The 15501-nt window shown below is 38.5% G+C and overlaps 1 protein-coding gene across 26 annotated transcripts in view; it reads right to left on the bottom strand.

Moving 5' to 3' along the window:
• Nucleotides 1-15501, bottom strand: part of tcf7l2 (transcription factor 7 like 2) — a 92186-nt gene that overhangs the window by 42885 nt on the left and 33800 nt on the right. For 16 of the 26 annotated variants that reach the window (XM_028477203.1, XM_028477209.1, XM_028477208.1 and 13 more), the window contains exon 5: nt 9072-9131. The exons of the other annotated variants lie outside the window; for them this stretch is intronic. In XM_028477203.1, coding sequence (XP_028333004.1) covers nt 9072-9131 — 60 coding nt within the window. The remainder of the gene's footprint in view (nt 1-9071; nt 9132-15501) is intronic. 26 annotated transcript variants of the gene reach the window in all.

Below are 15501 nucleotides of genomic sequence, written 5' to 3'. Positions count from 1 at the left end.
AAAGGCTTTTTGATCACCAGTACAGTCGATCAGTTGGTAATGTTGTTGGTAGGAAGGATTTTCTGTGCATAACGTGGCTTTGTTGTGCATCGTGGACAAGATCACATCTTGAATTCATACATTCGATGAACCCTGTCACGCTTAGCGACCAACATGCCCTGGACGAGTCGAAATGCTGCACAGCTGTGAAATCTCACAGAAAACTGCAGCCTTGTGAGAAAACATAACAACAAACCTATATACATCAGTCAAATTTTAGCGACCCTCAGAGCAAATCCCAAAAAAATGTAATTCAAGAAGTTGGAAGGAATATGAAACCCAACAATACACAAAACAATCCCAAAATACACAAAATGACTGATAAAACAACCACTTAAACAGACAAATCGACTAGAAAAGACACGCAAAACAACAACACGTTACAGAATAGCTACCACAGACACACAAACTGTTAACTAAATTACAAAAAACAACAACAAAAATACAGAAAGTGACCCCAAAAATGCACAAATTGACAACAAAAATGCACAAAATGGCAGAAAAATACACAGATTTAAAACAAAAACACACACATATTGACCCCGAAAACACACAAAATTAAAGCTCTGATTGGTCATTATTCTAAAATCTGACACAAATGTTGATAATGTGACCCTGTCTGTGATAGAGTCGCCCATCCCTGCTATACAAAGTTACCTGAGCCAAAGAAAAGGGAGCAGAGCGTGAAACCACGGGGAAAATAAAATGATATATACTGGGAATATGCATGACAGCCATTGACTTTAGAAAGCGTACTAGTGCAGTCAAAGGAAGCAGAGGCCCATGTGCTGTGATTCAGATACGGAAGGGAAAGCTAGCAGGAATATTTTCCAGTCACTGAAGCGACTCCTCAGCTCCCTCCGCTCAGCCAGCGCTCTGTGATGTGCGCTTGTGTCCACTGGGGGCTACAATTAGTCCATCAAACTCATTCCAGCCAGGAATCCACACCGCCTCTCCAATCCCCTTTGCTGACTCTCCAAAGCCTCGGCTGCTCCAAAGAGACGGGCAACTTGTAAGACAGGGGAGGTAGCCTTTGATGTGCCAGGTTGTGCCAAGGCCTCTCTTTTTGCTCATATCAAGGCTGAGGAGATATAACAATTAAAATGGCCAAGAAGGACTGGCTGACAGCATGCACTCAGTCCTGCCACTGGGTATCACACCCATGATAACTCACAAGACACACCAAAGTAGGAATATTCTACATGTGAGAGTACAATAAATCTATTTCTTGTAGTCGTCATGACGTCTGACTAGGTGGTCCTCTTTCTGTCACTTTTGACTTTTTGCATATTTCTAAAGTGTGGTCATTTTTTTTTCCTTGAGAATGAGACTGGTGATTTATCAACAACAGAAGTTAATAAATGGTGAAAACCAAATATAGGTTTTTAGGTTTGTTTAAAGCTAAAATCTGCCAGTTTTCATTAGGGATGGGAAAAATCATTGTTGCATTGTCATTCTGGCATAGTAATCGATTCATACATTCCCAAAAATTGCATATTTAAATGGTAAATTACACAAAATACTGTAGAAAAAATATTAATGAATATTTTAAAAGCACTGCCAATTTAGTTTATTATATATAATAAGCTTCATGTAAAAATACTTTAGTACAGCCCTTTTTTTTTAGTGTTTGGTAAATGATATATATATATATATATAACTTAACAGTTTACAGATATATTCTGCTGGTTTAATAAAAGGTTGTGTCTGAATGCAAATGCAATGTTATATTAAAAAGAATAATTCATCAGTGGTCATGGTGGGAAACTAAGAAGTGCAGTGAAAATGTGCATCGATTCATAATTATAACAGAATCAAATCATGAAGTGACTAAAGATTCCCACCTCTAGTTTTCCTTTACTTAAACTTTAAGTCTCTACTTGGGTTTTATAGCCCAACCTGCACCCCAGTCTGACTTTTTTTTTTTTTAAACGTTTTGCGTCCAACTTAATCCATGTGGACCCTAAACGGATCAAACTACAGCCAGAGTGGTGCAGATGTGCTGTTGTGTTACGCTGTGTAAGACATTTGTGTCTCTGCTCCAGGGGGGCTTGGTGGCAGACAGCCAGGTAATTACACCGCACTGACTACCGACACAAAGAGAAAAGGCCTATTACCAGACACACATACATAGACAAAAACACTTATTTGCATTCACAGCTCACACGAGTCCACACACACACACACACGCACACGTTCTTCTTCTCACACATACTGTACACAAAGACTACACTATGACAAAGAAGATTAGAATGACTCCAACCTGGCGATGGCGTTTCTGTGTTTTCAGTGTAAATGGGCATGGGTTGGTCCAAAGTTTAAACATGTTTGTACTATTGCAGGTGCACAGTTGGAGCATGCACTTTATATTAGTGTCATAAGTGGTGCACGATGGGACACTGGTGTGTATTTATATTAAAAACAAAGTGAATCGTGAAGGGCTGACAGACTGACAAACAAACAAACAAAGTAATCTCTATTTTTTTTGTTTTTCTGAATGCAATGGCAGCTCTGAAAGGCTCTCTTTGCCATCAAAACACAAGGTACTCGGGACGATATATCCATATTCAAGATATATCCAGTTTTCTATTTTGGTTTGTTTTAAAATACTTGTTTTGGGAGTCGCTGCTTTAGCTACTTCCCACACGTGCTGTCCCTTAGAGAGAAAAAAGCCAAAAGTGACACATATTGTGCAACTATTTGTTAATAAATGTGCCTGTGTAACATTTTGCATCAGCACATTTTTTAACACAGAATTGTCTTTCTGGTCAGACTTAATTTGAAATAAAATGATGGAGATTTATATTGTATATCGCCATACTGACATTGAGTTTTGGTCCATATCGCCCAGCCCTAATCTGAACATAAAGTAACGACATTCACATAACTTCATATGATTAAAGACCGACACACAAACTCATACTGATCACACGATAGAAGCTAAATCACATTGTGCTATGTTGATTTTATCTCTCTATCTTTATTTATTTCTTCCATTAAGCTTTCTTTTCTTATGTTACGTACTCGAGTATTAGCCTTAGTTTAGTGAGCACAGTGCTCTGCAGTGTTGTTTGTATATATATGAACTTGTTGATAATAAATGCTGTAGAAGAGCAGTTAGTTTGACACATCCTGAGCTATTATGAATTATTAATAACTGTTAAACAGTGTTATTCCTCTTCTAAATGTAAACATCTTAATTTATACTAAAACTTAAAGTGCTGATTCGCTTCAATGATTCCAAAACATCAGCAACAAAAGCACAACCGAATCAAGAAGTAACACTGCATATAGATCCGTAAACTGCAGCAGTGTGACAAAAGCAAAGTCGTGATTAAAGTAGGCAGGAGGTATTCTTTCTCCCTTGTTGGTTACTCCTCACTTTTCCATGGAGAGGAAGAAAATGCCATGGATTCCAGTGAATGCCAGCGAGAATCAAGCGAGCTATTCATGCTGCCAGTTGATTTAGGCACGCCTCGCTACACACCAATCAGCTCATTCTCGGGCCTCGCCAGCCACTAACTTGTCTGCCATCCCAACACAAGATGGAGACAGTGCCAAAAGTTCCAATTAAAATATCCATTTGTGATGTATGTGCAAGGGGAAAAAAATGGGAAGAAAAAACGAGTACCAAGCTTTTTTCAATGGCGTAAGAGAAGATGCAACAAAATCTGCCAAAATTCTGTGGACAAGCCACACACTTTACGAGTTTTTCTGTCTTTGCCAACTAAATAAATGAGTGTGTGTGTGTGCGTGTGTGTGTGACAGTGAGAGACAGACGGAGCATGAACGTGCACGAGAGTGGGAGCGTCTTGTTATGGAGAAACAGAGTATGTTGCAGATAAGAGGGCGATGCTGTTCAAAGAGAAAGGCAGGCCAGAAAAGTGCACGCTGATCCGACATCATTGCCTTACTGTCCCTTAATGAGCCTGGGGACGACGTCTGGTGTCCACAAAATCCGCTCCTGTCTCGCTCCAATCACACTGTTGGGCTTTTTATTCAAATCTCACACTCAACTGTCACGCAGTCAGTCTGAATGTGCTGTTTATCTTACTCCAGAAGGATGTTAACAAGACAAATGAATGAATAAATACACAAATAATGCGTTTAGGTAATGTTAATAATGTATGAAATGGAAGCTGCTTTCTGACAGTATCGCTGCACTAAGGACTCTTCCAAAGTTTAGTGACAGGCTTGTTTATTCTTTTCCCAGCATGCATTTCTCTGCATCTTTTATAGGTTATGTCTGGCCAACCACGCGCGCGTGTGTGTATAGCACATCTTGCTGATGAGGAAAATCAGTCCGACACATCATTTTAGACTTTGTATCCTACTATGATCACCCTCCTTTTCTCCTAGAATGAACATCAACAGTCAATTAGTCACTATAGAAGTAGGATTTTTATTTAAAACCTGACTTTGTAAATATAAACCCTTGCATCTGTGTATAAGTTTGCAAAAACAGTTTAACCACATCTTTATCTGTCTTTGAAATAAACTAAAAAAAAAACATCCATGACTGTTAGAAAAAAAACTAAAACAATACAAAAGCAAGAGCAGGGAAAATCCTCAAAGAAAAACTATCTGAGTGAGAAAATAAATATCACATCAAATTCCTTCCCTGGGCCGAGACAAAAGCAGAGCCTGGCCCTCAGACAGCCGAGGACACAGAGCGTGGAGACGGAGAAGAAGAAGAAGAAGAAGAAGAGAAAAAAAAACCAACAACATGCACATCAAAACCTCAGCCAAACAAATCCAGGAAAAGTTCACATGGGTCTTTATTGAAACCGCCGAGAGGAACCAAATCAAATAAATTGGGGGGTTAGAATCGCTCAGGCTGCCCTGACAAACCAGAAAACACTGCTTAGAATATATGAGGAAGGTGACGGAGGACGATAATAAATGACTCGGAAAGCAGATACCCAGTGTTTACCCCAGTAAACTCAAAAAAAAAAAAAGCCCCTTGCCTGTTATAATGTGAAGAAAAAAAAACTGTATTCAAGGCAGCTTAAACGTTGTCTGGAATCAGTCAGCATTACACTATCTTTGACACACAAACATTCACAGTTTTGAATTGGACGGTGACAGGGTATTCATCCGAAACTCTAAATTGTCTTTGGGGAACTTAGCGGGGGCTTTAAACCCCCCTTTGCCCCAGCCTTTCGTTCCCCACTGAAGTCCTCGTCATCTCTGCCTTTCCAAGCTGTCTCCATCCTTCAAGATTGCAAGTGGCTTTTTCATATGTCAAAAATAGGCAAATTGCCAAAGCAGCTGCAGGATTCTGCGTTAAATCATCACCAAAACCACAGATACGAACAAACACGGATCTGCAGTTTATGGTAACACAAAAAAAAACGTACGTTTGTACCTTTTATAATCATCTAGCTTCCCTTTAACAACTTCAAGAAAATCAATCCCATGCTGTCATTAAACTAAATCACTTTACCTGCTTCTCAAAACGTTCAAACTTCCTGGAAAAAACATTTCTGGGGAATAACAAAGACGGGTTAACGGGTGTAATAACATTGGCCACGTTTACATGGGAGCTTTAATTCCTCTTTAATTCAGACAAAAAGTTAAATCCTCTTTAAACTGACCTTGTAAACACTTAATTCCTAATGTAAATTTAATTCCAAACTAAACTTAAATCCGAATTTGGTGGCTGGTTTAGTCTGATTTTAATACCGAATTAAATAATTTCTCTTTCTTGTAAACACTTAATAAGCGCATTGAGAAGACTTTGTTGTATTTTGCGCAATACAAATAAAGTTGAATTGAATTGAATTGAATTAATTCCGCTTTAAGTTAGTTACGGCCGTTCTGAGCATGCGCGACTTGATGCCCGGACTCCAGCCAAGACTATTTACTTAATAAGAGCCTTAAAAGACATGAATATAATGAAAAGAGTGGATGGATAGAAGCATAAACATGCGGACATTCACACGGTCGTATTACGCACACGGACAGAGGCAAACGAAACGGCTTCATTGGGGCATGAAGCACCAGAGCTTCACTAATGATGTTTGGATCATTATAAAGTTAATTTATACTTCTATCTCCTGCTCCTGCTCCATGGATGAAAGTGAAACCGTGTGTTATTGTTGAGCTGCTGCTTCAAAACGACAATCAAAATGAAAGCAGAAATAATTCTCATGTGGTCGTCTATGTTGTAGCCGAAAATAAAAGGTTTGTTGTGTGTTTTTTCCCGATTGACGTGATATGTCACGTTCTCCCCGTCCATTCAGAAAACTTCCCAACCCCCAGACCTAAAGTGGAATTAAATAAATACAAATAAACCGGTTTCCATGTAAACCTCATTTCAGAATTGTTATTCCCATGTAAATATGAAGCAGAATACCTTAATTCGGAAGAATTTAATCGGAATAATTAAAAAATATCATGTAACCGTAGCCATTGTGCTTAATTCCACAGACTTCTGCCACAGACCAGAGTGAGAACAGCAAAAACAAACTCCTGCATATCAGCATGTGTTAGCTGTGCGTAACAGTAGAATAAGGGGGGGGGGTTGGATTTTCCAGCAGCAAAAACAAACTTCACAATCCACCATGTTTCATTGGGCGGCCAGGTTGTGAAACTGAAAAAAAACTTTCAGCAGGAAACTTGCCATGTGCCACTGTGCTTCCTTGTTTCCTTTTGCTCCAATCCCACCCCCTTTTCCCTTTTTTTGGAAGTACTCCCCCCTCCCCTTTGTGGCTCAGCCCATTCCAAACTACTGCTGGGAAAAGAAAAAAAATGAGGTCAAGGATCGCCTTACTCCAGCCTGCCTCCGTATGTTCACCCTCCCCTCCCCTCCCTCCACACCTTCCCCTCTCACTTAAAACCTCATTCCATCACTGGAGCCAAAATCCCCCTCGTCCCCCCCATCCACACACCAAGTTTCATTTCTTCCCCTCCCCTCGTCCTCTCGCCCCCCCTCCCCGTGCCCTCAGCCCAGTGCTAATTGGTAAATCTGTTGAACCATGCCATCTCCAACAATGCGACACCTGGAGTTCTGTCAAAACAAGTTTCCCTGTCAAATGGCCCGCAGTGTTCATACAGTAGCACACGGAGTCAGTTGGAACCTGAAGACTGTGTGTTATTGGTTACCAATCTGCAAAGAGTGACTCATCATAAGTTTACATTTCTGACTTTCTATTATTCGCCCTTGTACACACAAATCCAGAACAGAAACACGGAAATCAAATCATTAAAACTTTATTTTTTCTAGAAAGTTTTCACTAATTATCAACTGGAATTTAAAAATCCAGGTCAAATAAGTGCAGATGTTTACAGGCAAATGTCTAAAAGTCACGTCATGACCCAACCAAGCTCTGACTACCAGTCATCTAGAACTCAAGTCACACCTTAGATGTAAGGACATCGCTCCGGTGTAGACAAAGGTGTACTTATAAGACACAAACACACACACACACACATACGTAGAAAGACAGACAGACACACCCAAATGTACTCCTGCCAGACCTTGTCGAACAAGTTCTAGCAGAGGTCGAGGGGAGGGAAGTATCAAGCTGACACGGGCACAGGAATGTTAACCAGCACATTAGGAGCACAATCAATCCCTAGTTTACCATCTTTCTTTCTTTCTAAAAAGGTATAGAAAAAACAAACGCTGCAGAACGCGTGCAAAATAAACAAGGATTTTAATAGAAAAACTATATAAGAGCTTTGGTAGACTTGGAGGAGTCTGATGGAACAGTGCTACCCGATTTAATTCCATCACATTTTAATCCCGCTTGGGTTCAAGTCACTACATAAACACTCTCTAAACAAATGGATACGCAACCTGTTAGATTACACTACTTACAACTCAAAATATACACAGTACGTGCTCGTGTAAAGGCCTAAGAAGGGTTGGATTTCGTACAAAATACAGTTTATTGCCTTTTTTAAAGCTGCTACGCCCAAATATTTTTTACTAGCCATATATGCAGCTTGCAAGTTTGTTTTAATCTCCACACAAAAACCTTCCGTTTGTTGACATTCTGGTGCATTGCATTGTGGGATGTAGAGTCCTGTAAACTGATGCATAGACATGTTTTTATTTCATTCTTACCGAGATTTCTTGTTGTTATTTTGTAGCCAGAAAAGGACGACAGAAATTCGCTTGACACCATTGTCATTCTAGAACGCTTCTTTGCACGCGTCTCCGCGACTCCACATCCCACAATGCAATGCACGAAGATGTCAATAATTGGAGAGTTTACAGTGGAGATGAAAACAAAGCAATTTTGATTAATTTATCTATGAGGCATATACTGTAATTTTATCTCATTAAATATTATCGGGGTAGAAGCTTTAACTTTACATTAACGTGTTCAAAAATAATTAATTTCTTTTAAAGTAGCAGCTTTCTAGGTTGCATTTATTCCTGGTGAGGTCATTTTATCTCGCCAATGACCATCCGTGGTGTTTCGTTTACCATTTATCTCTCCATCTTCTCCCACATGCTTTTAAACAGGACCTGATTCGAAACAGCTGCACAAAAATGTCCATAATCCTGCTGGAGGACTGTGTGCAAATTTAAACCAAAGACATCCTCATCTTTATGTGACAAGGACTGCCGGGAACTGAGAATGCCATCATGAAACTACAAAGAGACTTTCTGAAATAAACAAGGAGAAGAAGAATTCAAGAGTGCAATGTGAATTAAAGCCCAAGAAAACATTTACTTTAGAAAATCTTGGCCATCTTGGTCCAGGCTGAATATTTAGGTCAGCACTTTAGTTATAAACATATGAGAAAATGATCATTAAAACCATGTCTAGATATTAGATTATTGACAATAATAATAATAATAATAGAAATCAGCAGCACTAAATCACCAAAGATCCTGATTATTACCACCATGATTTAAATCATCATCATCATCATCATCATCATCATCATCAAAATCAGAGTTTTAGTAAGTCATTCCATCATTTTGGTTTGAATTGATCAATAATTAGGGTTTCATGTGTGGAAAGCAATCAAAAAAAAAGAAAACCAGCAAGATATTTTCAAAGATCTCTCACCAAATGAAATTGGTGAAGGCTCAGATCTGACTGTCCGGGGAATTCCCAGCAGAAGGGCCCCTGAAAGGGAAAGATGGACGTTCCCAAGTCACACAATTATATCAGATCTCACAGTAATTCTCTCTCTCACAAATACACACACAAATACACACATATATGCACACAAACCAAGCCGACCAATTTTTTTATTTTTATTTTTAATGCAAAAGCAACGTGCGCTCCCCTGAATAATCATGCATCCCCTGGCTTTTTACTTATTTAGAGTACCACCTCATCTCTGCTGGCTTAGCTTCCTCATAGGTATGCGTTCAACCCCATTAATGCTCATTTTACACACGGAGAATTGGTGAACACTGGCTTTGCTCTGGTTACAGAGTTGTCTGTGCTGTTGGACGCGTTGTTCGAACCATCGTGTGGCTTTGGTCCAACATTTCATCTCCTCGGCGTGCACACCTCCACGGATATTTAGCGGCTCTCAATGGATTTAGGGTTTTAATATCACTGTAATGTTTATGATGCCAGAGAATCAAATATTTCACATTATTAAAAAAAACTAAAATGCAAACATTTAACTGTTTGATTATATTAATACATTTTATCAGAATATAAGAACCTTTCTTGATATAAGTATCAAGAAATAATAAAAGTACAATAAGATAATGGGTGTGTGTCTTTGCTGTGTCAGTGCTTTATTATTGCTTATATAGCTAATCAATGATCATCATTCCTTCAACATAAAGACAATAAACCTAGAATCCTCCTATTTATCAAAACTACCAGTAGTATTAGTCTGGTTGGTTTTGATTTTTGTTTTTATCTGAAAATCTTCCCCACATCTCAGTATCAGCCAGCATAAACACAAGTAATGGTTTTATCACAGCAGGGCCACAAAAATGTGTTAGTTTGATCAGAGGGTCTCATGATTAACATTCATGTCAGCATTTAGAATAATGAGTGATCTGAGCATCAATACAGGAAAAAACTAAATGCTTTTATAGTAATTTTGTGTGTTTTTCTGTCATTCTGTGAATGTTTGTTGTTGTCTTGCTTGTTGTGAAGCATTTTGTGCATTTATGTAGTCATTTTGTGTATTTTTCCTGAAAAATACATGTTTTTTGGAGTCATATTGCGTATTTGTGCTGTAATTGAGCATTTTTTTGGGGTCATTTTTGTGTAATTCTGTTGTCGTTTTGCTTGTTTGTGAGTACTGTGAGTCATTTTTGGTGTTTTTCTTGTCTTTTAGTTGCCATTTTTCTGTAATTTTGAACATTTTCTGAGTAATTTTGTGTATTACTGTTGTTTTGTTAATTTTTGTGTGTTTTTGGAGTATTTTCTGTTTTTCTCTTGTATTTTTACTGTATTTTCCTGCACTGTTGTAATTCTTTGTATTTTTAATGTATTCTTGCTTTTGTTTTGTGTATTTTTCTGTCATTTTGTACATTTACTTTGGGGGCCGCATAAAATTAGACCGAGGGCCGCATGTGGCCCCCAGGCCGCCAGTTGCCTATGCCTAGACTAGGGCTTAATGTGGTTTATTTCTGTATCTTTGGAAAATGTTCAATATAAATGACTATTAAGGTAATAAGTTGTTTTTCGAAAAAATCTAAATGAACCCACAAGACAAATATATTCATTAGAACACTTTTAAACATAGTTGTAAAAACACTTTAAGTTAATCGGATGCGCTTCTATGACAAAATCTGTTGGCGTACGTCATTCTCTCCATTAAAGATGAAATAGTAGCCCAACGTACAGGCATGGAAAAGAGGCGTGTTAACAGGTTAAACCTGTAGATTTTGATCTATAATCCCTAAAAGCCTCAGAGGGTATCTGATCTGTCTGACAGATATCAGAAGATGACAGAAAGAAAAAGAAAGAGGTAAAAGGGAGGTATCAAATTTCCCAGGAAGAAAGCACATTTAGTTAAATGTATTTTGGTAAATGCAGAGAAAAGGGAACTGTCTTTTTTTCTTATTTTTTTTTTTTTTTAAACTTAGAAGTAGCACCATGTCACAGAATTTGTACCATCTGTAACACACACGCACACGCACACGCACACACTTGCATGTATTCTTATATTTCTGCTTTTTTATTACCCTAAATATCTGAGCATGAACATTACAACAACTCGTAAATATTATAGTATTATTTTTTTTTTCTTTTTTAGTTTAAAAAAAATGCATTTATACCTAATATTTACTATAAAATAGGATTGTCCGATCTGAGGACCACATTATCAACATTCACGTCAGTATTTTGAATAATGATCAATCACAGCATTAGTACAGAAAGGACAAGGGGTACGTGTGTTTTTGGGCTCATTTTGTACATTTTTCTCTCATTATATATGTTTTTCCTTAATGTTGTTGCTGTTATTACATTTTACATTGTCATTTTTCTATTATCAGCGTCATTTTTGTTAGGTGCGTTTCTATATTTTTGTGTGTTTTTGCTGTCATTTTGTATTTTTTTATGTTGTTCTGTGTTAGTTTTTTGTGATTTTTGTTTTTTTCTGTGTAGTTGTCATTTTTTATATTTTACTTTCATTATGTGTATTTTTGTGGTCATTTTTATATATTTTTTCCTCCAATTTTTAATGCTTTTGTTTTCATTTTGTGTATTTTTCTCTCATTTTTACATTAGATGTGTTTAAGTTGTGATTTTTCTGTTAGCGTCATTTTTGTGTGTTTATGTTATGTGTGTTTCTATATTTTTGTTGTTTTTGTGTGTTTTTGCTGTCATTTTGTATTTTTTATGTCGCTCCGTGTTTGTTTTTTGTGATTTTTGGAGGAGTTTTTTCTGTGTATTTGTCATTTTGTATATTTTACTTTCATTATGTGCGTATTTGTGGTCATTTTTATATATTTCTTCTCCAATTTTTAATGCTTTTGTTTTCATTTTGTGTATTTTTCTCTCACTTTGTCTGTTTTTTTTGTGTGTATTTACTTTGGGGGACACACAAATTTAGGTCGAGGGCCACATGTGACCCCCGGGCCTCCAGTTGCCCATGTCTGATGCTATTCCCTGGGTATCCTACAATGTTTGCGTTGTGTTTCCACTCCTTCAGTCACTGTAGCTGACTAAAGCCAACACTGAGTGGATTGTCTGTGGGAACAAGCCGTCACCAGACCGTTGGCCAGATGCAATGACTGAGGTGCTGTCATTGTCACTGTCACAGTTCCTGGGCTTGACACCATGTCTCGACAGTATTAGATTTATTCCTGTGATGTAAACGTGACCCTTTGAATGAAAGTCTTGTCTGAAAAGACTGAGCAGTCATAGATGTTGCTAAATGATGTTACATTGTCACGTAGTGCATGGATAATATCTTTCATCATAGTTGAAAAGAACATTTTCATTCAGAATTTCTGAAATATCGACAGATAACCAGGTGTGAAATGAAAAAAAAAAAGATCAAAACGATGTCTTGCATTGAGCCATCCTACATGGCTAGAGTTTTATTTTAAATTTGACCACAGCTATTTATAAATATGTGAGCTGGTAGCTTACCCCTGCAGCAAAGGTTAAAGGTGGTGGAGTGATGCACACGCAGAGAGAAGACAAAAGCAGGACAGAGGTTATTTGGAAAAAGGCTTAAAATGCAGACAGAAAGAGCAGCTTAAGGTCGGTGAAGTCAGGAAACAGAAAAGCCTCCAAAGTAAAGCCCGTGGACAGGAGTGTGTGGGTGGCGCCTGCTGATCGAGGGGTGGCTCATTACCAGCAGAGAAGGCTCGGCCTCCCAGCATCACAGACAATTGCCTGTGCAGTCCAGGTGCACGGTGCATTCAAAGACACAGGAAGCACCCTTTATCCCCCCCACCCCCTCCAAAATGGACAGAGAAGTGGTCAAGGAGGGTGTGAGCACGAGTTCCAGGCCTATCCCGTCGTTTGGCCCATTCTACACAGTCACTGTGGTGTCATATCTACACATACTTTCATACTCACTCTGGTTTGGATTCTTTAAAACAGCATTTCTCAAACTTTTTTGGCTCAAGTACCCCCCATACTCTTCGTGTGTTTGTTTGATCAGAGGGTCACATGATCAACATTCATGACTCAGCATTTAAAATAATGATCGATCTGTGTGTTTGTTGTTGCCTTGCTCGTTGCGAGGCATTTTGTACATTTCTATAGTCCCTTTGTGTATTTTTGAAGTCATATTGTGTAGTTGTGTTGTCATTTTGTGGGTTTTTTCTTGGGTCAATTTTGTGCATTTCTGTTGTCGTTTTGCTTGTTAGTTAGTACTGTGGGTTTGCGGAGTCATTTGTCATCTTTTTCCTGTCTTTTTGTGTGCTTTCGTTGTCAATTTCTGTAATTTTATATATTTTCTGAGTAATTTTGTGTATTACTGTTGTCATTTTGTTCATTTTTGTTGTAGTTTTCCGTGTTTTTCTCTTGAATTTTACTGTATTTTCCTGCAATGTTAATAATAATGTATTCTTGCTTTTGCTTTGTGTATTTTTCATTTTGTACATTTACTTTGGGGGCCACATGAAATTAGATCGAAGGCCGCCAGTGGCCTATGTCTATTTTAAAGCATCTCATGTTGTAAATAACTGGAATGAAACACTATGTATGTTCAGTTCATGTTCTAATCAATGTTGTTGTTTTGTCTCTTCTTTTTATTATTTGGTGTATCTTTGTTGTCGTTTTGTGAGTTGCTGGTAATATTCACTGTGATTATCATTTCTTTTTTTAACTAAAAATAAATAAATATTTTTAATGCTTTCATTAATTAATTTTCCTCTTGCTCTCTCTCAAGTGCCCCCTATAGTGCCATCGCGTACCCTCATTTGAGAAACACTGCTTTAAAACCACTGGTGAGAATGAATGGGAATAAAATGAGTATATACTGTAGTAACCTCGGCTGAGGCTCAGGTGGGAGGTCTTAGACACCATAAAAAAATCTCAGGATTCCATCACTTCCTCCTCGCTAATTACCATACACTTCCATCAAGTGCCTTCCCTCTCTTTCTTCATCCCGGACCCCATGCTTCACTCCCTCCCTCGGGAACACACTCTACACATACACACACACACACACACACTAATGCACAATGACACACAGCGAAGTGCGGTTGGGAAATGGTTAACACTCCAGCCGTCCCCTGCTGCCAATGAAAGCCCACAAAACAATAAAGGCATTGTTTGGCCAGGGCCAGACTCTAGACTCTGAGGCTTCGCTGTGCAAGCGTGCGTGCACGGAGGTCAGGAAAAAAAAAAGTTTGTGCGTGCACGTCAAACCACGTCCTGGTGGAATATATATGCAGGCGTGCGTCAATGCAAAGGTGAAGCATGAACTAAGACTGATGGTCACATGACGAATGTCGGGATGAGATGATTTCATACCTTTAAAGAAAAATGCAGCTGAATCCAGTGTATGAAATTAAATATACTAGTAACATAACTGTGCAAAATAAACACTTAAAGTTGTTTCTAAATTGAAGAACACTTTTCTTTATTGTGTTTCATGGCATAAAATTATGAATCATCTTAATTTATTCAAAAATACATTTAGTGTAATATAAATTCAACAAAATGGGACACAACATACCCCGCCTATACGATCAAAACACTACATTTTCCCTGCCTTGAAAAATTATTTGAAACTCGAGAAAAAATTTAAAATTAATAATAATAATAAAAAATATGTTTCATACAGCGGTTTTCATTTTTATATTCTAAAAAATATTTTTAAAAAAACAATTTCAAATAAAGGCAGCAGGACTAAACTAATCGCTTGCTGGGCAACTTTGGCCTGCGGGCCCCAAATTGGACAGCCATGCCTTAGAGCATTGTTGATGCCATCCACACACACACACACACACACACACACACACACACACACACACACACACGCACACACGCACACACACACACACTGAGGTGTGGAATCACTAAACACGTTAGGTGCACTGTGTTACAGCTATTGTTGAAGGAAGGAGTAATAAACTGATAAAAGACACAACTTGGCAGCATCTGAAATGTCCCACTCGTTCTCACTGTTGAGTCTTTACGTTAACAAATTAAAACATCACAATGACAAAAGCAGGGATTGTTTATGACCCACCCCTCAGGAGATGTGCGAGGAATAAAAACATGCTTCTTGGAGTCTCTCCCACAAAAACACACATCAATAGGTGAATAAATATTGAACAACTTTCAGCCAATGGCATAAAAGTTCAGTAGCGGCAGGTTTTCAGGCTGCCTGCGGGGTGGTCACGCACTTCAAAGGGGTTCTGCGTGGCCCCCTTTGAGGGCATGGTAAACAGGGGCATACAGCATGGCCCTCAGATAGACCAGCCTGCGTGAGGTCACTTCCTCTCTTCTCAGCTCATCCTCTAGCTTTCCGACTTGGCTGAGCCACTCAGAAATAAAAACCTGCTGTGTATATCTATGTCCCTAGTCTACCTCTGTCCACAACGATGGA

Source organism: Gouania willdenowi, chromosome 19 (genome assembly GCF_900634775.1).
Source record: "Gouania willdenowi chromosome 19, fGouWil2.1, whole genome shotgun sequence".
Lineage (NCBI taxonomy): Eukaryota > Metazoa > Chordata > Actinopteri > Blenniiformes > Gobiesocidae > Gouania > Gouania willdenowi.
Note: the sequence above shows the minus strand (reverse complement) of the source record. Positions and strands in the feature narration are given on the sequence as shown.